Source organism: Podarcis pityusensis (genome assembly GCF_964106645.2).
Source record: "Podarcis pityusensis genome assembly, chromosome: 17".
NCBI lineage: Eukaryota > Metazoa > Chordata > Lepidosauria > Squamata > Lacertidae > Podarcis > Podarcis pityusensis.
The window spans coordinates 30,730,532-30,756,658 of record NC_138042.1 but is presented as its reverse complement, the minus strand read 5'-3'; the positions used below and the strand labels follow the sequence as shown (position 1 = coordinate 30,756,658).

The 26,127-nt window shown below is 42.2% G+C and overlaps 1 protein-coding gene across 14 annotated transcripts in view; it reads right to left on the bottom strand.

The window, feature by feature from the left end:
* The window catches only part of NRG1 (neuregulin 1), a 500,813-nt gene that overhangs the window by 288,740 nt on the left and 185,946 nt on the right, over nt 1-26,127 (bottom strand). For 10 of the 14 annotated variants that reach the window (XM_080986804.1, XM_080986790.1, XM_080986798.1 and 7 more), the window contains one exon: nt 19,066-19,140. The exons of 1 other annotated variant lie outside the window; for it this stretch is intronic. In XM_080986804.1, the coding sequence (XP_080842930.1) occupies nt 19,066-19,140 (75 nt within the window). The remainder of the gene's footprint in view (nt 1-19,065; nt 19,141-26,127) is intronic. 3 more of the 14 variants (XM_080986791.1, XM_080986794.1, XM_080986797.1) reach the window with 1 other exon arrangement.

Here is a 26,127-nt window from a genome sequence, read left to right as displayed (position 1 = left end):
CTACTTCCTTCACCCAAAGCAGCAGCAGCAACAACAACAGCTGTGGAGGCCTCACTGAGCTCAGTGAGATTTATATGACAGCCTAAGGTGCTTCTTGATATGTCTTGATACCACAGTGATTCACAGGAACCTTCACTCCTCTGCCTACAGTGGTGTACACAGAAGGTTGCCAACTTTTATTTACCAGCCCCTGTTTCTGTGATGTGGGCGGGGGGGAGCTGATGAAGCTTTTCCTGGCATAGAAATAAAAGACAGAGAATGCTTTAATGGCAGCCTAACTTGCAGAAAGTTTGTAGCTAAAATGATTCCCCTTATCTTCATGCTGTGGGGGCGAGAAATCACAACATTTCTGGGTGTCAGGGTTAGCAGTAGAGATAAAAGGCTGGGGGAAAAGGTTGCAATACAGTGGTACCTCAGGTTAAGAACTTAATTCGTTCTGGAGGTCCATTCTTAACCTCAAACTGTTCTTAAGCTGAGGTACCACTTTAGCTAATGGGGCCTCCCACTGAGACCGCCTCGCAATTTCTGTTCTCATCCTGAAGCAAAGTTCTTAATCCGAGGTACTATTTCTGGGTTAGCGGAGTCTGTAACCTGAAGCGTCTGTAACCTGAGGTACTACTGTACATTGTACTTTAAAGAGGCTCCAGTGTCACTACCGCAAAACTGAGATCAAGCAGGCACCAAACAGGCTCTGCCCTTTTAACAGATGCCCAGGAAGCCACCTGAGGGCAAAACCAAAGATTCAGTGTTGTTAGGAAGCCATTTTCTACTAAGTCAGACCACGGGTCTGTCTTGTTCAGAATAGCCTACACAGTGGCTCTTCAGGGTTCGAGACAGTGGACATTCTTAGACACTGGACATTCTTTGTCAGTGGACATTCTCAAATCTACTTGGAGATCCCGGGGATTGAAACTGAGACCTCCTGCATGTAAGTCATATACGCTACCTCAGAGCTATTGCCCTTTCCCCTCTCTCCTTATCTGCGATTCTTTTTCTGGGCCTTCTTTTGTTGTATACCGTGCAATTGTTGGTATACCGTGCAATTGTTGAAGTTGCAATTCAAAGCAAATAACAGCAGCAGCAAAGGACTTCTTAACTTCCCCCACCCTCGGGTGATTATCCCACTGAGAGCCCCCACCCCCACACGGAGAGTTGACTCCTTACTCCAAGGGGTTTCTTAACTCCACTGGGGAAACAATACAGATACTTGTGTATTTCCCCCAGCAAGGGTAAAAAGCAGCTTGGGGTCTAGCTTCAAACAAAAACATAGCATGAGGAAAAGGGTAAAAAAAAAAAAAAGCACTTTCTTTTCTTCCTGTGCAGGTCTTCTGCTCCAGACTGCAGATTCAGTGACTGTGCCGAATAACAAAACTGGGGAAAAAACGAGGGGGAAACAAGCAAGATGGGGCTACATGTAATGAATAGTTCAGGCCTTAGACTGCAGGTTGGTCAGTTCAGATGCAGATAATAAGGTGCTCAGATAGTTTAGAACAGCAAACAGTAGCCCCAGGGTCCCATCAACACAATGCACTATGCATTTCAGGTTTATAAACCTGTGCATCCTGAGAAAAGCCCAATGCTATATATTTCTGAAATTCTATTACTGGGAATTCACAAATATAATATTCATACTATAGGCCAACACTGCCCCCCACTGCTTCAGAACACAACAGGAAGATGCCATTAGTTCAGGGCTTACAGCTGCTGTGGAACAAAAGAAGGGAGAAAATACAATTTGAGCTTCCACTGCTCTGCACCTGGTGTAGCCAGTAATCTTACACCAGCAGAAAGTATAAAATTCATGCAGATCATACTAGTAGCTTTCTCCTTGACACAAATGGCTATAAAGAATCTAGGCCCCACAGCTGCTGGCAGAATGTTATGGAAGATTGTAACAGGTGGCTCCCCTCAAGTGTAGCCAGGATGAGGTCCCTAATTAAACGGGGCTTCCCAGAGCATTAGAATCGTTTTAAAAATTTGCATCTGAAGTTCTGAATGAGAAGATTCTAAGAAGTCAATGCAACCTGAAGAGACTGGCTGAAAAGAACTAGATCTTTTCAAGCTAAGGAAGAATTGATAGCTGTTGAGAGACCCTCCCAGGTTAAAGGTGCTGTGCTGATGTAGTAAGGAGAGGGAGGAGGCAGAGCATTTTGGGGTTATCTGTTGCAATTCAGGGAGAGATAAAGTCCTAGGCTGCCAAATATTTTTGAACAGAGACAGAAATGGGCGCTGGGAGAATGAATTTTAGCCATTGCCCTTTCATGATAACTGAATTTTATTGCATGTATTGTATTCTGAGCACCCATTGCTCGGTCCCTGCTCCTGCCCACCTAGCAGTTCGAAAGCACGTCAAGTGCAAGTAGATAAATAGGTACCACTCCGGCGGGAAGGTAAACGGAGTTTCCGTGCACTGCTCTGGTTCGCCAGAAGTGGCTTAGTCATGCTGGCCACATGACCCAGAAGCTGTATGCCGGCTCCCTCAGCCAATAAAGCGAGATGAGCGCTGCAACCCCAGAGTCGGTCATGACTGGACCTAATGGTCAGGGGTCCCTTTACCTTTATTGTATTCAGCTGTCATGTGTCTATTGCAGAGCGGCGTGAATAACACTTTTTAAAGAAACTACCAGCAATATTTTATCTCAGTTTGGATTCAAGTTTCTTTTTTAATATATATATATGTGTATATATATATATATATATATATATATATATATAAAATCATTATACAGTGGTACCTCAGGTTAAGAATTTAATTCGTTGCAGAGGTCCGTTCTTAACCTGAAACTGTTCTTAACCTGAAGCACCACTTTAGCTAATGGGGCCTCCCACTGCTGCCGTGCTGCCGGAGCATGATTTATGTTCTCATCCTGAAGCAAAGTTCTTAACCTGAGGTACTATTTCTGGGTTAGCGGAGTCTGTAACCTGAAGCGTCTGTAACCTGAAGCATATGTAACCCGAGGTATCACTGTACCACTGTTCTGCTTTTCCGTCTTCGAGGTAAGAGCAGCATCACTAAGCCATTTTGTGCTTCATCAGCTCCCATACAGGCATATATAGGCTAGTGCTTATTTAGTCAGCAATGACGAGTTTCTTTCAAACATATGCCACAAGGGCTAGAAAAGTTGGGATTGTCTGGAAGCTGAATTCTGTGTCCCTGACCAGATGGGGCCTTTCCTTTCCTGTGTTTCCAGCATCCACACAGTCCTGCTTTAGGGGACAGGGGGGCATAGTTATTTCTCCAAACTGAAGCTGTATCTTCAGCATATACCCCTGCAAAAAAGAAGAAGAGGGCATATAGTGCTATGAAGGGTTGGGAGGAGGGGGTGTATAAAAGTAAAATATGGTTGAAGTGTGCTTCATCTAATTGTGTGGGTACACCACCAGTGCCCCTGCATTGTGAAGATATTTCCTTACCCTCTAACCCAGCTTTTGGCAAGCACCACTGAGGATGTGGTTACCATAGCTGCCCACTGAGACTGACATGCCACACTCCATCTTGGTGCTCTGACAGGATCACAGTAAGAATAATGGATAACCCAGTGTTTTAGCAATCTGTCAGTAGGACTAAAAAACAAACAAACAAACAAACAAACAAACACAAAACAGCATCCTGCTCTCGTTTAAAGGCTATTTTAAAATATGGCTAGCAACTCCCTTTTTTCTCTGTATCCATTACTATTTAAGAAGAATATTTTGGGTTTCCTTCTACAGCAGAATGTTGTCAACAAGGATAGCTGTTGACTATTGGAATTTGGACCATAAAGAAGGCTGGTCGCCGAAGAATTGATGCTTTTGAATTATGGTGCTGGAGGAGACTCTTGAGAGTCCCATGGACTGCAAGAAGATCAAACGTATCCATTCTTAAGGAAGTCAGCCCTGAGTGCTCACTGGAAGGACAGATCCTGAAGCTGAGGCTCCAATACTTTGGCCACCTCATGAGAAGAGAAGACTCCCTGGAAAAGACCCTGATGTTGGGAAAGATGGAGGGCACAAGGAGAAGGGGACGACAGAGGACGAGATGGTTGGACAGTGTTCTCAAAGTTACCAGCATGAGTTTGGCGGGAGGCAGAGGAAGACAGAAGTGCCTGGCATGCTCTGGTCCATGGGGTCACAAAGAGTCAGACACGACTAAATGACTAAACAGCAACAACAAATTGGAATTTGTAGGGCTACAGTTTTTAAACCTTATTTATTTCTTTACACCAGGATCCTGTGCAGCACTAACAAAGCAAAGAGTAGATTCAAATGTGTGAGGAGTTCCTGTCTTGCCCACTGAGAAACAGAATTTCTACAACCAATGGGTTAGAGAAAAGGTAACAGCAGTGGCTGTAAATAGCCCTAAGAACTCTTTACATCCTTTGCTTGCGGCTGCCTCTTCTTTCTGACTTTTGGTCAAGAGTGTAACGAGAACTCGTCAAAACACCTGGAGTTTTAAATAATGTACACTTCTTCAACTTGTCAGAATGTAACTGCTTTATGTATCACTGTAAAATACAAAATACACACCACACCACATTAGAAACACATTTTTTTTCTGGGCACTGTAATTTACCCCTCACAGAGTTGCAATTCCCAGCAACCCTTAAGAAACTACAGTGCCCAGAATTATTTGAGGGCAAGAATGTGTTTTGAATGCACTTTAAAGGTATACTGTGCAAACAGCCAAAGGCAATGAAGGTAACTAAGCAAACAGATGCAAATATTGTTGAAATGAATAAATAGCAGCATTAGAATGTTTTAATGACGGTCCTTTTAAGTGAAGCTAAGAAAAGTAGAGGGACATGGGTGGTGCTGTGGGTTAAACCACAGAGCCTAGGGCTTGCCAATCAGAAGGTGAGCGGTTTGAATCCCCGCAAGGGGGTGAGCTCCTGTTGCTCAGTCCCTGCTCCTGCCAACCTAGCAGTTTGAAAGCACATCAAAGTGCAAGTAGATAAATAGGTACTGCTCCGGTGGGAAGGTAAACGGCATTTCCATGCGCTGCTCTGGTTTGCCAGAAGCAGCTTAGTCATGCTGGCCACATGACCTGGAAGCTGTACGCCGGCTCCCTTGGCCAATAAAGCTAGATGAACACCGCAACCCCAGAGTCGGCCACGACTGGACCTCATGGTCAGGGGCCCCTTTACCTTTACTAAGAAAAGTAGAATCCTAGAATTGTAAAGCTGGAAGTTACCACAAGGGTCATCTAGTCCAACCCTCTGCAATGCAGGAATCTTTCTGCCCAATGTGGGGCTCAACCCCACGGCCCTGAGATTTAGAGTCTCATGCTCTACTGACCGAGCTATTTGAAGATGCAAACAGGCTCACCCTCCTTGCTGCCATGCCTATTTTCCCTAAAGCAAGACTCCTATTTTTCTTCCCTATGGCTATCTGCTACCAAAGCAGGGTTGGGCCTAGACTAGCGACAAGCAGCAAATTGCTCTGGAACCGAATCCAGTTGATTAAGTCTCTGATTTGGCTAATATTGTGGAACCCCTCCTGAGGAGCTCCAGAAACTCATGACTTAAAAAGATACTGCATCTTGAGACCTCACACATACAGCCTTCCCATTTGAAACAGTGGAGCATTCACCTCTCTGAACTTGCAGCAACAAAACATGCCTCCATTTTTCATCACCTAATATATAATGAATGTTTAATTGAATCTAATTGTTCCCTGCTGAGTAAATCTGAGCACATGAGAGTACCAATTTAAGTGCCAGGAAACCTGTTTTGTGCTAAAGTTACTGATAAAGCATCATCAAGCTATTTTGGGATATGAACATAATTTAAATTAATTAAAAGTTATTAGGCAATGTGATGATGCCCAATTAAGGCCAATAGTGATGATGACTAAATAAAATCAGATTTTCTGCAGTTCAGTTTGGGCAAACCTTATTACAGCAGATGATAGGGAACTTTATTTTTTAACATAAGAAACTTTGTTGCAATTACTCCATCTCAAGTGTAACTTCTCTGTTCTGGTGATATTCTAATGGTTTCATCACAAAATCTCTTCTTTGTAAGAAGAGTTCATTTTTTAAAAATCGTATTTTAAAATTTGCATTGTATAATGCACCTTATACATTGCCCCCAAAGCGTTCTCTTAAGTTCTCATGCTTCCTCTGCCCCAAGCAATTAATGAAAAATTAACTAATGAAAAATGAATGAAAAATTATTTAATTGACTGACAGCCCTAATATTGACTATTAAAGTAACACTTCAAATACACACAGTATAGCTGCTTGCTCTTTGGCTACGATAGGTGTTTTTTGCTGTACACCCTAACACTCAAACTTGTTTGCAGGGGTGGGGAGATCATAGGCCAATGTGCTAAGAACCAATGCACCAGGGGACTGGAGACCTCATTGAAATGAATGAGCAGGAGTATGGAATTTCTGGTTCATATCTATTTCAGGGGATGTGTACAGGAGAAACATGTAGAGTACTGTGTTCACATATCCTTAAACTCTTGTTTTTTTATTTAAAAATATTTCCCTCTTCTTTTTGTATAGCCGGCCTTATGAGAGGTGTTGTCAAGCAATTACTGATGGCCTGGTGGTTATGGAAGGACCTGGAAGGAATCATCGCTGTTCCTGATCTACCCAAGTTTCATACTTCTGCTCTCAGCAGCATTTTGCCTTCAGCAAACCTAAAACTCTCCTGAATTTCTAAGAAAATGAATATATACACAAATTTACAAAAGCCTAGTACCAGTGACGGTCTCAAACTTATTGACCAAGATATTTGTGAAGTATATTTTAAAGGGAAAAGTCAATAGTCCGGCTCCTTGCTGGACCCAGTTTCCCATGTGAAAACTGCATTTGGAGTTCATTGTTGATTCAAAATTATTAGTATAATAAACTATCCTAAAACCTTATGGTACCCGTTTCCATTATCTGACAAGGCAGTTCTATGGAGCATTTCATAAGTCCTCAAACACTGTCTAATACAACAACCTGTGTACTCGTTCTGTCCCACCCCCAGAACCAAATTCTTGCTTTTCCGAACATGCTGGTCAGTCCATCCAAGTCCATCTCTTGTCCTACTGTCCAGTTTGCCATTCCAGACCTCTGGTCTGCAGGCTACTTCCAGCAAATGAGCAGAGAATCATTTGGGGGAACTTGGGGGAGAGCATTCACTGTGATATTTTAAGACAAGCCAGGAGGCTCTAACCTGAATGCTGCTGAGTGACACAGTCCACTCTGAAGAGCAGTTACACGCTGGATAGGCAAAGAGGGAAGGGACAGTAGTGGTTTACTGTGTTCCTGTGGGAGCCCTTCCAGACTCAACTCTCCATGCATATGGGGGCAGATCTGCAGCTTCAGTTGCTGGCAGAAGCAGCAGCCTAGCCAGGGAGTAAAGTCTTATAAATGTCTACACAGAAATATGCCCCACTTAGACTATCTAATGTGAGAAAGGGGCACAGAGAGCGAGAGAGAGAAGAACACTTTGTTCATTCCGATAGCAAACAAATCCCTCACTTCTCTTGACGCCACCACAAATGGTATCGGGAGTCAACAGTACCCAAAAAGGTTTCCTTTAAAACCACTTTACAAGATATATATATATATATATATATATATATATATATATATATAGAAATTCCCTCAGTGAGGACCTTCCTTGTCAATCAGCATAACTATGACAGCCGTAATTTGGAACAAATTACTAATTACACTTACAAGACTCCAAATGTTTTTGCAAGCAATGAGCACTCACTTCAGCAGGTAGTCATATGTGATTCACATTCCAGATTACCACTTTTCTCCTTTGCAAAATATGTTGCTGAGAGTTGCCCTCAACACTTCCTGAGCACAGTGCCGTGGCCCCTTCAAAAGGATCACTGAAGGACACAGATTTGATGGCTGGCTTCAGTGTCGAACTCCCAGTGTGCAAGACAAGCTTGCTCCTGTGTATGACCTGTGGGATATGTCTATCATCACCCTCCCACCATGCCATATGAGAAAGTGACAAGTGATGAACAATTAGCACCATCCAAAGGGAGATGCCCAATGAGGCTGTGTGTGCTACCCAAAACCACAAACAATGACATAAAATGGATGTGCTGCCATTCTGGAACGTCATATGCTTATGAAACAGGCATATATATGTGGAGAAGGAAGAAGGTGCCCCAACAGCTTGAAACTCATCCAGACACCAGTTGAGAAACTAACAGCACATTCATAGTGTTTAGAACAGAATAGAACAATAATAAAAACTGGCCAGGGGGAATTACTTAAGAAGAATCTGGCACTGGTTGGAACATTGAAAGGAAAAAATAACCCGAAATCCCCCCAGACTTTCTAGTCTACAAATTCAGAAATCTTCAGATCAGCATGTTTGACTTTCAAGGAGATCTGACAGTTTTAAATTATGTGCCAAAGAAAGAAAAGACTAGGATTCCCCTTTTCTTCAGTGCACAATGATGCAGCTATCTCATATATGAAATCCAAGCCTGAGATCATCATTTATTATAATAAAACTAAAGGTGGCGTTTACACCTCTGACCAGATGTGTGTGTACATGTGTGACCATACATTTGAAATGCCTGATCAAATAGTGGCCAATGGTGATGTCTGTCTCTCCCACCAAACATGGTGGACATTGCCACCATTGTTGACAAAATGCCTATGTGCCTATATTGTTTGGAAACTGAACAACCCATGGTTCAAACATCCCAAAATATCTCTCTTCCCTGTAGACTTAGGTCTGTTTGATGCCTTCTGGAACACTTCCCACTGACATAAGCAGCAGGAAAAAGAGGAAATACGATACAGACAAATTTACAAATCATCAGTGGAGAAAAACAACAGACTTTCAAAAGGATGCAGGATTACTTTCTTATGTGGACAATACTTAGGTCACTATGCCACCAACATAATTTTACTTATTTAAAAAAGACACTATGGTGATATATGCAAACACTTCTATTTGTGAGGGGAGAAAGGCAGGAATATTTTGAACTGACTAGTACAAATAACTAAGTGATGGGTTCTTCAGAAAAGTAGGGAGCTTTGGGAAGAAACAGGTTCCAAGGCACCTTTGGTCAAGTTGGGAAAGGAGACACAAAGATGCTTTCTTTTGTGGAGTTTTGTTGTTGTTTAGTTGTGTCCGACTCTTCGTGACCCCATGGACCAGAGCACGCCAGGCACTCCTGTTTTCCACTGCCTCCCGCAGTTTGATCAAACTCATGTTTGTAGCTTCGAGAACGCTGTCCAACCATCTCGTCCTCTGTCTTCCCCTTCTCCTTGTGCCCTCCATCTTTCCCAACATCAGGGTCTTTTCCAGGGAGTCTTCTCTTCTCATGAGTAGGCCAAAGTATTGGCGCCTCAGCTTCAGGATCTGTCCTTCCAGTGAGCACTCCTTAAGAATGGATAGGTTTGATCTTCTTGCAGTCCATGGGACTCTCAAGAGTCTCCTCCAGCACCATACTTCAAAAGCATCAATTCTTCGGTGATCAGCCTTCTTTCTGGTCCAGCTTTCACTTCCATACATCACTACTGGGAAAACCATGGCTTTAACTATACGGACCTTTGTTGGCAAGGTGATGTCTCTGCTTTTTAAGATGCTGTCTAGGTTTGCTGTCTTTTAAGCTGACCCGTGTGAGCACACATTCCAAGTTAAGGGTTTTAAGGGATACTGGATTGCACCTTTTGGACCACACTTAGGCTAGTAAATCTCGGCCTTGCAGAGATCAGTTTACAATAACTGAGACTCCAATGTGCCAGAAGCAGGTTGTTGAAAAACAAATAGCTCCAGATGATTCAAGTGAACATGTGTTACACATGAAGACAACAATTCATCATAATGACACAGTGGACAGTTCTCTCTTCAAACAGCCGCATTTCCAAATAATTGTCGTTCAGGTACAAATTCTGTTCTCAGCCGTTGGACTGAATTTGAAAAATCCAGCTGCATAGTTTACACTTCTGTTGAAGTGCACTAATATGAAGTTAGGTTTAAATTTAGAAAGTATATAGGAGAGCCGAATCCAGAACTAAAAATGGTAACACAGCATAGAAAAGCGACTGTGAATGAGACTGAAAAGGAGACCAGGATAAATCAGTATTCAGTATACAGCCGAATAAAAAAAGGATGTGATGAGAAATAAGATAGCCCTTTTATGGTGATCTCTACTGACCAGTACAAAAATTAGAACAAAATAAGATAAGCGAGTAATACAGACTGTTTCCCCACATCTGACTTTGTGCAGCATAATTCTTCCTCTTATCACGAAGTGAATATAATCAGTGTATTTGTAATGGAGTTCCTCAGGGGGTCAGTAGGTAGAGGGCTGAATGCAATCTTGGAAGAGCCTGTCAGATACATACAGGCACCTGCATGTGTATGCAATAGATTTAATGGAATCTCTGTGTGTGCCTTTCTCTGTCTCTCTCTCTCAATATTTTTCAAACTAGGCAGTATTAAGCACAAAATAATATTGGTACTACAAATATATTAGCACACTTTCCTAATTTCAGTCATACTTAGAAATAAAGATATGTCTCAGTTATTGGGGTGACAGTGGTGTTAACAAACATGCTCAACCACACCATCTTTACCCCAAGCAAGCTTGCTGAAAAATGGCAAATAGGTGCCTGCAGCACTTGATGATGCAACACTCTGAAGCTGAACTTTAAGATGACTTGCAAGCATGGGGGGGGGGGGCTGGTGCCCACTGGACCTAGTAGGGCTCTTAGGAGGTCACAGGGGTGTGGCCAAATTGTTCGCCATTCTCCTCCCTTGCAAATGCATTATGAACATTCTAGCACTGCAGTGTTACAAACAGTTAGCACCTAAGCCTTAACCTGGGTTGCTGGGTTCCTTAAACGTAAGCCCTGTAAAGGTAAAGGGACCCCTGAGCATTAGGTCCAGTCGTGACCGACTCTGGGGTTGCGGCGCTCATCTCGCTTTATTGGCCAAGGGAGCCGGCATACAGCTTCCGGGTCATGTGGCCAGCAGGACTAAGCCACTTCTGGCGAACCAGAGCAGCGCACGGAAATGCCGTTTACCTTCCCGCTGGATTGGTACCTAGTTATCTAATTGCACTTTGACGTGCTTTCGAATTGCTAGGTTGGCAGGAGCAGGGACCGAGCAACGGGAGCTCACCCCGTTGCAGGGATTCGAACCGCTGACCTTCTGATTGGCAAGCCTTAGGCTCTGTGGTTTAACCTACAGCGCCACCCGCGTCCCTTAAGCCCTGTTTAGGGAAGCTTTTAATATTTGATGAATTATTGTATTTTAATGTTTTGCTGGAAGCCGCCCAGAGTGGCTGGGAAAACCCAGCCACATGGGCAGGGTATAAATAAAATATTATTATTATTATCAGTGACTAGCAGGTGTACTCATTTGTTTCAGGTCAGTGTCATTCTCACACCTGTTCACATATATTTTTTTCTGCTCCCCCCAACCTGTCCCAGTTCTACATTAAATTGTGAGGTGTGTGTCCAAATACACACAGGAATTCTTTTTTAAATACATATGACATACTTTCAGATATATATTTTTGTATACTTTTGGACATTACCGGAACATTTGGAATGGATGAAAGCACGTGGCTAGCCAAGTTCTAAATCATACGTTTGCTGGGGAGATGCAGATCAGAAGTCACAAGGATGAAGTTCCTCATGACTCCCTTAATTACATTGACTTCCAGAAATGAGTCATGGTTTCGTTTTTGATCCTCAAAACCCTGTAAATCCTGGGCCCAACCTTAAAAAAAGAAGGTTTCACTGCCTGTGCTAAGTCTACTTTTAATCTTGAATAGAGATTCCCTCCTGATAGCTGAGGCAAAGCTATTACTAAATTAAATCTGGGGACACGCTTCACTGTTACACTGAATAAATATAACATTTTTTTAGTTTAAAAAGAATAAATATAACCCCACAGCGACACAAGGAACTAATTCTAAAAGAAAATTATTGACTAAATATATTGCTATAAACAGTTTTTGCATTGTTTATTATCTTTATTTATCTAATTAGCATGTCCTAGAGAACTTGGAAGAAAGGCGATGGCAAACCTAGACAGCATCTTTAAAAGCAGAGACATCACCTTGCCAACAAAGGTCCGTATAGTTAAAGCTATGGTTTTCCCAGTAGTGATGTATGGAAGTGAGAGCTGGACCATAAAGAAGGCTGATCACCGAAGAATTGATGCTTTTGAATTATGGTGCTGGAGGAGACTCTTGAGAGTCCCATGGACTGCAAGAAGATCAAAGGCATCCATTCTTAAGGAAATTAGCCCTGAGTGCTCACTGGAAGGACAGATCCTGAAGCTGAGGCTAGAATACTTTGGGCACCTCAGGAGAAGAGAAGACTCCCTGGAAAAGACCTTGATGTTGGGAAGATGGAGGGCACAAGGAGAAGGGGAAGACAGAGGACGAGATGGTGGGACAGTGTTCTCGAAGCTATAAACATGAGTCTGACCAAACTGCGGGAGGCAGTGGAAGACAGGAGTGCCTGGCGTGCTCTGGTCCATGGGGTCACGAAGAATCGGACACGACTAAACGACTAAACAAGAGAACTCCTTCAACACACCCATGCGCCTGCTTTTTAAGACCAGCAAAATGGTCTTTAAAATATTGCATTGCAAAATCTGGATAAGTGACAATGTCAAAGGATAACTATGTTTCTCCTTGTATATTGTATCATAAAGTGTGAATTGGATAGATTCAAATTTAAATGCACACTGAGTGAAATTTCTCCTTCATCCCAGCTCTCTGGAATTCTTTCCAATGTGTCACCTTTCCATATTTTTAGATGCCAAGCTAAGGCAGAACTGCTTCGGTAAAGTTTAAACTTGCAAACTTTTAATAGAGTTTTTTATGGCGGTTCTTTGCTGTTGCTGCAGTACAGTACATTTTTTGGGAATAGGTAACAGTGGAAAGGTAGTACAAAAAGCTTAAAAATAGACACACATTTCTGGTCCCTGTCTAATTGTGCTCCTCCACTCTCTGTTATTTTGCAAAGTGTAACTTATTATTCCATAAGCTATTAAACTTAATAGCTCTAAATTTAGCTCTCATTTCAGTGACTGTTAAAGCCTAGCTTACCTATTGGATACAGGAAATCTACCATACTGATAAATGGCTACTGTTCTCATCAGTACAAAGGGAATAATGAGGATGGCTTGCTCTACCTTTCCCAGCCAAGACTGCAGAAGCAATAATTCAGTTCTATAACATAGATGCTTTCTAAAACCTCCCTCTCCAGTATTTTTTAATTTGCAGGAACCTATGAAAATTTATTTGCCTAGTTAATATGTGGGTAGAGAAGGATTTCTTTTTCTTTTTAGAGGGAAATTACTCCCCAGGGAAGTTTGCCTAGCGCCTTCATTATACACCTTTATACGTCAGGCAAAAACGTTCCTTTTTAACCAGGACTTTGGTTGATTTGATTGACATCCTATGCCCTTTTAAAATGTGGGGGTTGGGGGGGAGGTTATTGGGTTGTTGTTTTTATTTTGATTATGGAGTTTGTGGTTTTATATTATTATTTTATTCTGTAAACCACCCAGAGACCAAGAGGGATAGGGTGGTATGTAAAGTCAAATGACAGCAACAGCAACGACAACAACAATTTATTATTTATACACCGCCCATCTGGCTGGGCCTCCCCAACCACTCTGGTTGGCCTCCAACAAAATACTAAAATACAGTAATCCATCAAACATTAAAAGCTTCCCTAAACAGGGCTGCCTTCAGATGTCTTCTAAAAGTCTGGTAGTTGTTTTTCTCCTTGACATCTGGTGGGAGGGCGTTCCACAGGGCAGGTGCCACCACCAAGAAGGCCCTCTGCCTGGTTCCCTGTAACTTGGCTTCTCGCAGAGAGGGAACTGCCAGAAGGCCCTTGGTGCTGGACCTCAGTGTCTGGGTAGAACGATGGGAACACAACAACAACAATTTTAAATCCGCCCAGTGATTCCATCTCTCCAGGAATCACTGACAACTGTAATTATCAACAGAGAATTCTCCACACCTTCAACAAGCTGTAGTTTATGTTAAACCATGACAGTTAAACAGATTATCACAGTTTCAGGGTCTCGGGTCACCTCTGAGATTAGGATAGCTGTGTTTTTGTTTTCTTTCTTTCTTCAGGAGCAAGCTGTACTCTATTCTCTGTCTTCCCAACAGAAAAGACCAGACCTGTTTCCATCATGGTGTGAACAGGTGTGTGTCAACCTGATCCCCCCCCTCCCCATGGTTTATTACTGTAGATCTTGGCATGAGTAAAAGTTGGTGTACCTTAATAAGAAAAGAGATTCCCATTATGAACTTTCTTGACCCTGGTACCATTCTGATCTCAAATGTGTCCTGGAGAGTACCGAGGAGGCGTTCTGAGCTCCTAATACTTTGTGTAAAGATGAGCACATGTTGTTGGTATTCCTCTATCTCGAGAGACGATGGAGTGTACCTCTGGGGGGCGGGCGGTGAAATCAAACCACTGCATTTGCAGCACTGAAGTGACCTCTCTGGGGTGCAAACCTGGGCAGTGTGCATGGAGGTCCTAGATTGATGGCTAGATAAATTTACTGCAGGTGAAATTACACACTCTAAATAAAGGGCTTGCATGATTTGAGTCTGAAGAAACAAAAAACTGATTTGTTTTCCTTTAGTCCACTAAGACTCTGTTTCTCATTATTATTCTCATTCTTTTTACAGTACAACAATACTTTACCTGCAAATAATCTTTTGATCAAAAAGGAAACTAAAAATGTGAAGCCTCCAGCTATAGCAACAGTCTACCTGGACTTACTTTGAATATTAATGCAACTTAGTTTTTTAATCAACAGCTGCTTCTAATCCCTTCTATATAAGATTAAGTCAGGTGTAAGGCCCTAAACTGTGGCGCTGTGGTCTAAACCACAGAGCCTAGGGCTTGCTGATCAGAAGGTCGGCGGTTCAAATCCCCGCAACAGGGTGAGCTCCCGTTGTTTGGTCCCTGCTCCTGCCAACCTAGCAGTTCGAAGCACGTCAAAGTGCAAGTAGATAAATAGGTACCGCTCTGGTGGGAAGGAAAACGGCGTTTCCGTGCGCTGCTCTGGTTTCGCCAGAAGCCGCTTACTCATGCTGGCCACATGACCTGGAAAAACTGTGGACAAACGCCGGCTCCCTTGGACTATAGAGCGAGATGAGCGTGCAACCCCAGAGTCGTCCATGACTGGACTTAACTGTCAGGGGTCCTTTACGTTTTTAAGGCCCTAAACTAAACAAGGAAATTCTTTCCTTATTTGACATATGAAAATCCCTCTGCTGTAACAAAGGTTTTCTGATGTTCTTCATCACAGTCAATGTGCAGAACTCATTTATAACCCTGACATTATTACAAATACATCTATTCCTTGATGGGATAAGGCATTTAGAGCAATTGCCTGGCAAATAGTATATAATCTAGATAGCATTAAGATCTAATCAACACCTCCTGTTAAATAATGGTTGCCACACAGACAAACAGTAAGAGAACAAAAAGACAGGAAACAAAGGTAACTAGTTTAGTCATTGTTCACTAGGATGATGTAATTTCAACTTTTAATTAAGCAGAGTAAACAAAATGGGAAATAGGCAGGAAACTCTAGGAAGAGACAACAGTACAATAGAAATATTGGAATAATAGGAATTGCTCATCTAAAAGTCCCCCTCCCTTCTCCATTGGAATGTATGGGCTCAAAACAGAACTTAAACCTAGATTTTCAATGGTTGGGGAGCCTTCAAATCTCCAACACGGACCCCTTTTCACTCTGTGCTCTCAAGGACCAGCCTGACACTATGCTTCACTTCAGGACAATTCTACCGTTCCTCTTCCGTTTCTTGCCTTGCTGTTAAGTGTGGGTTCTGTGGCAAAATTGTCCCACTCACTTTCTGTAGGCTTTTGAGAAGTCCTCTCACCCTTTTGGTGCAGCAGTGTTGAAGGATGGCAAAGGCTCCTCTAAGACCCCAACAAGGGGATTGTGGCATCGGTGCCCTATCCGGATAGGTGGTGTGGGCGTAAGCTGGATCCTGGCCTGCTCCTGGGATTTGAAAATAGGAATGGAGGCTCAGACAGACTGGACTGCGCTGGGGAGCCAGCGGAGCAGGAAGGCTTCCCTTGGGACCGCTCCCTAGCCATTTAAGCAGCCCACACCTAGGACCCTGCCTGCTTTTCCTTCATCAGGTTCCCTACTCACCGACCCTTGGTTAAAGCCAATGGTCAATGACTTTGCTTTGGCTACAGTGGTCACCATATTATGGGGCCAGGTAGGAATTTGTCCACCGGGCAAATTGGCTCCAGCCCGGTGGTTTTGCCTACCTCATAGTGTGGTGGTGGCCCAAAGGGCTACAATAAATGTGATAATATGCACCCCTGTAAATCTTTGAGTGTGCTTCTAATAGGGAAGTTATGGTAACCTGTTGCTTTATGAAATTGATGATTTTGCAAGTTGCCGCTCCCCCCATTGGGGCAGAAATACAGCTAATATGTGAATCACAAAGATACAGTTCAAAGCTAGAACATAAGTTGCTACATGGTACAAATGGCTACACGTAACACAAGTTCCCAACATGCATGCTAACACAATATAACAGAACACGGTGGGAATCAAAACTGTATCAGCATAAATTGCCAGAGCTTATTGCGCATGTGTATTAAACATGAAACGAGGTAATGATGTATATGATTGGTGAAAACTGAAATGCTTTGTTTGAAACTTTATAAATACCACTGTCTGGACCACTGGGCGTGGTTGCAGTTTAGCAAAACAATCCGACTGTAACCTATTGCTTTGCAATAAACAACGATGGACATCTAACTCCTCAAGCTTCTGGGTTTTATTTTGGCTTACAACAATAGCAATCATCACATTGGGGCAATCCTTTGCCTTGGGTGGAGGGGAGGTTGTAGTCTCTGCCTGCCCCTCCAAAATGCTGGGGTATCCCGTTAAAGGGATCCAGGGGGAGTGGTCATGTCTGCGGGGCCAGGGCCAATGGCATTCTCCCAGATGGCGGTCACTGCGGTGGTCACCCTATTTGATGTAACTCTTAGGAACCCCCGCCTGGATTGACCTACACGTCACTTCTGCTGTGCGAGTCGGAAGTATGCCCAAGCTAAACCTCTTTCATCTGTATTCAATAAAGTTGTGGCCTGTTTCGATCCAAACCAGTCTCAGTGGTCTTTTAATTATCTGGGGCTGGGGAGCACAATGCCATAGTTAGATTCTTTCCCTCTTTAGATTAAGGTGTATATGTACACCTTGCATTCTTTAGATCACTTTTTACCCAGTCAAGACATATCAAAAAGATGAAGAAGGGTCGGAGTGGGGTGCATTAAACAGAAATGCCCACAGTTCTATATATGGAGGCAGGCTTCAGATTTTGAGACAGACACACACAAAAATACTGCTTATATTTTTAGCAAGAATATGACTTCCAACAAACAGCTCTGGTATTTAAGTGTGTGAGTTGCATTTATTTAACATTTTAACTATGTTCAAACTCACACAAGAGCAATAAAATTCTTTTTATTAAAAAGAGAGAGGAAATTCACAGAGGAAAACCTACTCAATGAACTTGGTATCAACATGATTCACAGCCAAACATATTAAAGGTACTGTGTTTAAGGCAAGAGACAGAGGTCTAGAGCTTTGTGTCAGGCCCTGAATCTCAAAAGAAGTGCTTGATCCAGCTATATCAGTTACTTGCAGGTGGTGAGGTGGAAATTTCTTCTTTAAAAACTAGGCAATTTTCACCTTTCACATTCTTACACTTTGTGGCAGCAGCCGCAGCTGCTTTGGCACTAATTTTTTTTTTTTTTACCTGGTGGCACCTTGCTTCCTCCTTCCTGGATTATGCACTATCCCCACTCACAACACCATATATCCAATCAGATTTGATTCTGTGATGTCACTGATGACAAATCAGGACATGTGACAATGAAGGCAATTTAAACCACTGAAGAGAACATTTTCAAAAACACTGGGTTGTCTTGCATTGCCAAAGAAAACAGAGACTATTTTAAGTTCTCGAACAACCTCTTTGAATTAACATTCTGTTTAACCATGCACCTCCTAAATATATTTTTCATTCATATGCCTCTATTAGAAAGCCCGTACTTCCCAATTCCAGGCACACTGCCAGGGGCTGGATTCTCCATGTTCTCTGCTAATCCCCACATAGTACATCTAACGGACTGTCCTTCTTGCCTCCTTCATCAGCATCAGTTGTCATTTGCCTGCATCACTCAACCCACATCATCACCCGGCACACAAACTAGAACTTCTTATCCAGCCCACGTGTATTGCTCTTCCTCATTCTCAGTTTTCCTCTATCAACACTGCAGTGGATTGAGCTAAGGGCCTCAGAATTCCTTGCCACAAGGATATTTCTGCAGAAACCCATAACCTCAGGGGCAGATATTTTGTCTTGGAGCTAGCAGAAGAGCCCTAGATGCTCAGATATTTTCCCTCTCCTGTTTCATTGCGAGGAATAACTTGCTTTTATTTTTAAGAAAGAGGGTTCGTTGCAAAACTTTGGGAAAAGAGGGTCCTTTGCAAAACTTTGGGAAGAAGGAACCAAATCATTACTAAGGTTAATTATCACTTTTATTTCTCGTGGTTAAAGAAGGCTTGGAGGTAAGTCATGCTGAGCAGAAGGCAGGGTCTCTCTGCCCATTCTAAGAATAGAGCAGGAAAAGCATATGCGGCATCATAAATCAATGTTCCTGCTCAGCACCAAACTGGGGGTTGGCAGAGGCCCATTAGCACATGCCAAGGATGGGACTCATTTAGCTGATGAGCCACTAACTGTATGCCTGGCTCCAAGCCTCTGTTTTCTTGCATCAGCTTATGCCACGGATACGTCTTTATGAGCAACAATGGAGTAAGGCAGATGGGCCTGTCTCAGTCACCCACAGTGGCCAAGGAGACGAAACTCTTGCTGAAATCACGAACCCCATTTTGCTAAGTCTTGTTTTGATTAGGACTGCTGGAGATGGAAGACATGTTCTCCGTTCCTCAACACAGGTTATTACAGCATATTTCAGGAGCTGAATGCCACACCTGATAACATTGTCATTTGGTCCCCCTTTCCCTCCGCCCCAATTCAAAATCCACTCACTGTTGTAGCTGTTGTTGCCATTAGTCTCTGCCGATACCAGGCTATCCTGACTTGGCCCTTCGGAAGTGGCCCTTCCTGACAGTAAGTGGGAAAGGAGAGGGGTAGAAGGGACAGGGAAAAGAGAGAAGAGAGAGAAAGAGAAAGAGAAAGAGAAAGGAAAGGAATATTTAGATATTCTCACTTGAAAGCATACCAATAAACTTCACTTGTTTTATTCTCTCGTCTGTTCATGCTTTGACAACTGCCTTACAAACCAAAGTGCCTCTGACACAGTCCTCAAGCATATAAAGTTGTATATAGATCTGCATTTAACGTCAGTTTTTCATGGTGTTCGCTCAGGACATTCCAGTAAATGAGGCAAAATATCAACACGATGCCCTCCTTCTGATGGTAAAAATAGCATAGTATACCTAATTGGTAATATGTTGCCTGAGGTAGACTTCTTTATCTTGCCCAATTAACGATAGGCCAGCTTTTATTATACCAAACAAAATATGTCAATCCAGAAATCTTAGATTCACAACACCTATATCTGGTGATTGGCTGTTTATTTGTTTGTTTGCTTCATTCATTTTTCTAATTATTACAGAACCACAAAGACAGATTAAAAAAAAATTCACAATATGACCAACTAAAGTAAGGGCATACAAAACCTAAGCGTGTTAAGTAATGACATCCAATCTAAGATCGTGCCATCCAGATTTCTGTAGATGGCGTAGGCAGAGATACCTGCAAATCTCAAACAAAACTATATAAAATAAAGAATTTTCCTGTCCCTTAGAAACCTGTAACTTATGTGTAATTTTTTTCTGCAATAATCTGCACCAGTGCTATTTGCTGACATGGTATGGGTAAGCACACCATGTGATGATGGCTCTAACTCATGTGATGAGTACTACCAAACAATACTGCTAAAGGGTAGAAAATTCATAATGCCAAGCCTCATATGGTGAATGCAACATCTAGGCCACATGTGTACATCTGAGCTTTTCTAGCAATGATAATTTGCTAGTAGAGCATTTATTCAGAAGGTTCTAACCCAAAAAAACCGTGAATGGGCTGCTTTCTAACTTCTGTTGCTCTCTGAAATAGATTGCAGGGTTAACTGACATGATTAGCAGCATAAAGCAAAACCAAAGACAATTAGATTGGGCAATGCATTTACAATGATGCAGGACATTTCCAGAAAAATAAACATTTAGATTGTCTGCATGCTTGAATACTTTTTTCCGTTCATTAGCAGCCGAAAAATTTAAGAGCCTAGCCTGGCCGTATCCACCAAAGATCTAATCTAGTCCCAGATCATGTTTCCAACAGTGGCCAATCAGCTGCCAATGAACAGAGTAAGGAGATGACAACAACAACAACAACAACAACAACAACAACAACAAAGCTCAAACACCAAACACATTTGTTTTGCTTATTATGGGTAATAATAATTGATAGTCATTCTCTATAAATCTGTCTAAACATCCTTTAAAGCAAACTTGTGTCTCCAGCTGTTTTTGGACTACAACTCCCATCATCCCTTTCTAGAAGGCCTTGTTTTTGTTTTGTGTTGGGTCTGTGTCTTTTGCATCTCTCCTGTGAGCCTTTCATATTCTAAATAAAGCATATTGAAACAACGACCTGAATCTGTCTGTACTGTATGTCCGCCTCCTAAACAGATTCCCTGGGAATTGTAGATAATTTCTCTAACAAGGGCATGTCCATACCCCATTTAATGTTAATAGCAAGCTTTCTGTACCTCTATTACTTCTCCATTGTAGAATGATATTCTCCATGAACTTGAGTGGATTTGAAGGGGAAATAGATTCTTGGAAGAGAAGGGTATAATAGATACTAGTCGTGATAGTTAGTTGCTGGGGATAACAAACATAAGAGAGCTATTATGCTTGTGTCCTGCTTGTGGCTATCCACATGAACCAACTTTTGAGATTAAGTACTACTAATACTGGAGCATGATATATATATAAAATTAAGCACTTTTGCAGTGAAACCATATGCATGCTTATTTGGAAGTAATTATGGATAGTAGCAGCAAATATATTTAGGATTGCAATCAGCAATAGGGCAATCCTCTATACAGGGCCATCTTTAGCATATGCACCGCCAGGGTGCAAAGATCCGCCCAGTGCCCCCAAATTTAGTTTAGCTGCCCCCAAAGGTGTCAAAGGTGTCGCTGACCCCGCTGCCGCATATCAGCTCAATATAATACATAACATAATATTTTGATGTAAGAGTTAATTCCGCGTGCACGGCGCCATTGAGAATGACAAGCGCCATCGTTGAGTCTGACAAGTGCCGCTGTTGTGAATCACAAGCACACGCATCTTTGGTAAATGAGCACACAAAGTCGAAAGTCCTTTAGTGAAACAGTAGGTATACATCTCGGTAATACCTAGGTATATATGTATTTTGTTTTTCTAGCTTGATCAAAATTATTTATTATTTCATAACAGGTAGATAGTTAAGAGCTTAGGCAGCTTCAGCCCCCCCCCCCCCGAATTCGGCACCCGGGTGCCCAGCACCCCTTGCACCCCTGGGTAAAGATGGCTCTGCCTCTATGTGTCTACTCAGAAGTTAAACTTATTCCCAAATTAAGTGTGTATAGATAGGAATGCAGCCTAAGTCTTATAGAGTTCAATGTGTCATGTAGAATATATTGCGTTATTCTATTTAACGAACTATGAAGGTGGCGAGCAAGGAAAAACTGGGTATTACTCTGTCCAAATCCCCCTGAAGTCTTGCTGATTTCCATGGAAGAGTTAATCAAAAATCCTTAAATGTCTGCCGCTGAAATCAATGGGGCTGAAAAGTACCTCACTTTGTCGACTGTGCCCACTGTCCATAGCATAGTGGAACAAAATGATACCTATAATTCTGGGATAGCCTCGGCCATAAGACAGCTCTCTGCTTTGTAAACACGGGGCTGTTTAAAATGCAAGCAGCAGTTTCTAAAATCAACAGCGAAGGATAACGGTGGCATCAGCCTCATGAACCAACGTCAAACAAATATGCACTGTGCTCAGCCTTACGGAAGACGCAGGTTTATCCTGAATAAAGATACAGCTGAGGAATAAAATATATCAATGTACCATCCCTGCATGTAATACTTTCCTGAACTCAGTTCAAAGGATTGCCACTGCATTTCTGTCAACTCAAGAAAATTGAAAAATCAGGTTCTCAGAAATTAATGGGTACCTATTACGATGATATATGGACTGTCACAGCATCTGTGGGGCACACACATATGCAGACAAAGAGGTTTTTCCTGTGCGCTGATGAGATTGGCATTAGGCCTCCAATCTACATCCAAATGCAAGAAGAATTTTTGGCTTCTGTAATGAACACTTGGGAATAGTGGGCAGAGAACCAAAGAACACGAAGCACCTTTAATTATTTCAGTTTGGGAGCATTTAGCACATATGTAATTTATCCCATTGAACCAATGGGATTAATAGTGTATATCTGTACCACAGTTAAACAAACAAATCTCTTATCAGGTATGTTGCCAGGTTTAAAATTAAGAATTTCACACTAAGAACGGCACAGAAGAACAACATGTCTACTGCCTGTGTAGCATGACATTCAAACCTGCTCAAATAAGTTGACAGCCCAAATTCAATTATTACGTATAAATTACATGTGCTCGTTTTTGGCCTGTGAAGCACTCGTTTCGAGAAAGTGCCCTGGGGCACCACTCACAAAATGACCACAAGTTGAGGTCTAATACAAAATGGCCCCCACGGGAAGAGTGTCTTAATACAAAATGGCTACCACAAAGAGTCTCTTTCTTGCTGCCTGTCACTCACTAATTCCAGCTCTCCAGGAGTGGGATGCAAAACCCACAATGTGAACAAACCTAGGTGGGCAAAACAAGGCTTTATTTCACCTGGGTCAAAGACCCAGTTTGGCACACCCAACCACACGCATTTGTGTACACACACACACACACACACACACAGGCTGGGAGCCTCAATGGTGTCCCTCAGGAGGCTTCAACCGAGGCAACAAACCTGCCCCCCCCCCCCGTTATGGCTCTGAATAAGCTTTAAGTCTGTATTTTGCAGGGAGGAAGGGATTATTATTATTATTATTATTATTATTATTATTATTTATCTTCTTTATATTGTCCAGGGCAATCTAAATGCAATTTACAAACAGACAAGGTACTGGATCTTGATGTCCAAATGCACAGATGCACATGTTTTTATATAAGAGCAGATTCTGCAATGTAACATGCCACATTCAGATCTCCATATATATGGAAACATCTTTATACACATATGTAGTTAACACCACATCCTTCTTGTCTCACATGAAAACATTGAGGATAAATAGGTCTACAAGCCTATCCATGAAGCTCCTAAATATTTTAAATGACACCCGAAGCACAGAGTTTAAATGCTGATAGATTAGGGTAATTCAGCCTTCTGAAAGATAGCAAATAAATCATTCCAGGGTGCCCTAGACATTTCCATCTACAACATTCAGACTCCTTTTTCCATTTCCAAAATAGAATCTAAACCTGCTGGCTATGCAATCTACTCTGAAGAGATTTCCCCCCCACACACCTGAGGGGAAAATAATAGAATAGATGCCTTCAGGGCTGTTTTTTACTACAGCAAGCTGCTCTTAAGCAAAGGCAGTTTAGGATATTAACTATATCAAGCCTCTTACAGTCTTTCCCCATAACCAGTCACACAAATCAATGGCTCAACAGGAATTAAATTCTGCATGTGGGTACATCTGAGAAGCCCCTGCTGAAATCAATTGAAGATGAGGCTTGTGTTGCTGACCTGCTGGAAGAATCTAAACAACATGCTTTGAAATGCAACCAGCTTCAAATTCAGTGCTGCAAACCTTAACCCTTATGGAATGTTTATTGAATAGGAAAGTGCATATTGTGTTTGAATTTGTTGGAAGCTGCCCAAAGTAAGGGTAAACCAGTCAGATGGGCAGCATATCAATTTCTTCTTCTTCTTCTTCTTCTTCTTCTTCTTCTTCTTCTTCTTCTTCTTCTCGTGTCTTTCTCTGGTGCATACTTCTGAGCTAAGAAGCAGTCCAAGCAACAGAGGAGATAAACTTAGATACAGTAGACAGAAACAAATTCCAAAAGGTGTACAGAAATCCAGGTGCATTTGGAAGTTCCTCAAGGGAAAATACCGGTATATCAAGAAGATTCTTAAAAATGCAAGTATGACTACAAAAGACTCAACGCAGTGTCAAGATGGCATGCCTATAAACTGCATGCAAGGTGTAGATGAGGTACAGTTTTAAAGAGGCTCATTACTCTCAGAGCTTTAACTTTTTAATTTTAGTCTAGCGTACTATAATCTTTGATGTAAAAATATTTTAAAAGTGAAGTTCAACAGCACAGGATGTGTGCTTTCAGACCTTCCGTGTCCCTATTTTCCAGGGACAGTACAGTCCCACATTTACAGAAGCCATCCCAGTTTCTGATTTGATCCCAGAATGTCCTGCTTTTCCTCTGGACGACCCTGTTTTCATCAGAGAAATGTTGGAGGGTATGGACTTATGTGACCCCCTGAGCCAAGGAGATAAGTAAATATACAAACTGAAGGCAGCCCTGTATAGGGAAGTTTTTAAATGTTCAATGTTTTATTATGTTTATATATATATATGTTGGAAGCTGCCCAGAGTGGCTGGGGCAATCTGCTCCTGCCCTAAGGATCTTCTAATCATCAGTTGCCTGCTAATTAACTCACATCATCCATATTACTGTCTGCATGAACATAAGTCTAGATGTCATGAATCTTGGGCAAACAACAACAACAACAAATTAGCCTTCCATAATGCACGTATTTAAGAATGACAAAGAGTCTTAAGCACATTAAAGATTAACAAGAAGTGCAGTGGAATCCTATGCATGTTTGCTCAGAAGTAAGACCACTGTGTTCAATGGGACCTGCTCCCAGGAAGGTAATTGGGGAAAACTGCACTCATATTGTGGCATATTTTGCGCGGCAGAGCCCACAATTAATCTACAAGCCTTTAAGGTGTCACAACACTATCAGTTGTGCCTACCAGCATATAAAACAACCCACCAGCCTGTCACATCATTCAGATGGTGGGGAGCTCATTCCCCAGAACTAACATTTGGATTTTAAATGCTTGTTTCCCCACATTGCATATGTAAATTCATACACTGAATCAAAAGCACGATCTGCGCACAAATGAAATTGCACTGTTGCCTGTGGAAACACAGGTTTGAGAAGTGTGAAGCACTGGCTTAAGAAGTATGCCTCTGAGTAAGGTTTGCTGACACAAAAATGACATATCTAGTTTGAATGTTTCCTCATCCCCCATGGTGTGCAGTAACAATTATCCCATGTGCTATCACCCTCAAATGGGGGGCCTCTTGGCAGGATCGTGGGGGGAGAGGGATTGGGGTGAGACTACTGAGGCAGTTGATGAGGGGCTGAGTGGTTCATTGGGCGGTATCCCCACCCTACAACAGCCTGACATCTTGGAGTCGGGGAGGCAGGTTCAATTCAGCCAGCCCAAGCTACTTTCTGCAAGAGAGGTTGCCCAACAACTAGGGAGGCACATGAGCTACAGCTGGACACCAAGCTGGCCTGGCAGACTCAGGCCCCATCTCCAATGATGTGCCATGAGTTGTACCAACAAACACTGGAGGGATCTAGACACACATAAAAACCGCGTTGAAAATGTTTTTTTTTTAAGTGTTTTTTTAAAAAATAGATTGAATTTTCCATAAGGCTCACCATCGCCATCTATTGTCACATTGAATATTGCGCTTAAAACACACTTAAAACATTATACAGTGGTACCTCGGTTTACAAACTTAATCCGTTCCGGTAGTCCGTTCTTAAACCGAAACTGTTCTTAAACCGAGGCGTGCTTTCCCTAATGAGAAAGCAGGACACTATTTCCGGTTTTGCAGAGTTTGTAAACCGAATCGTTCTTAAACAGGACTCTTCTTAAACCGAGGTACCACTGTATTTGCAGCTGTATAGCTGAGTCCGCTGCCAATTTACTTGCAGAACTCAATCAGTAGAGCATAAGAGATCAAGA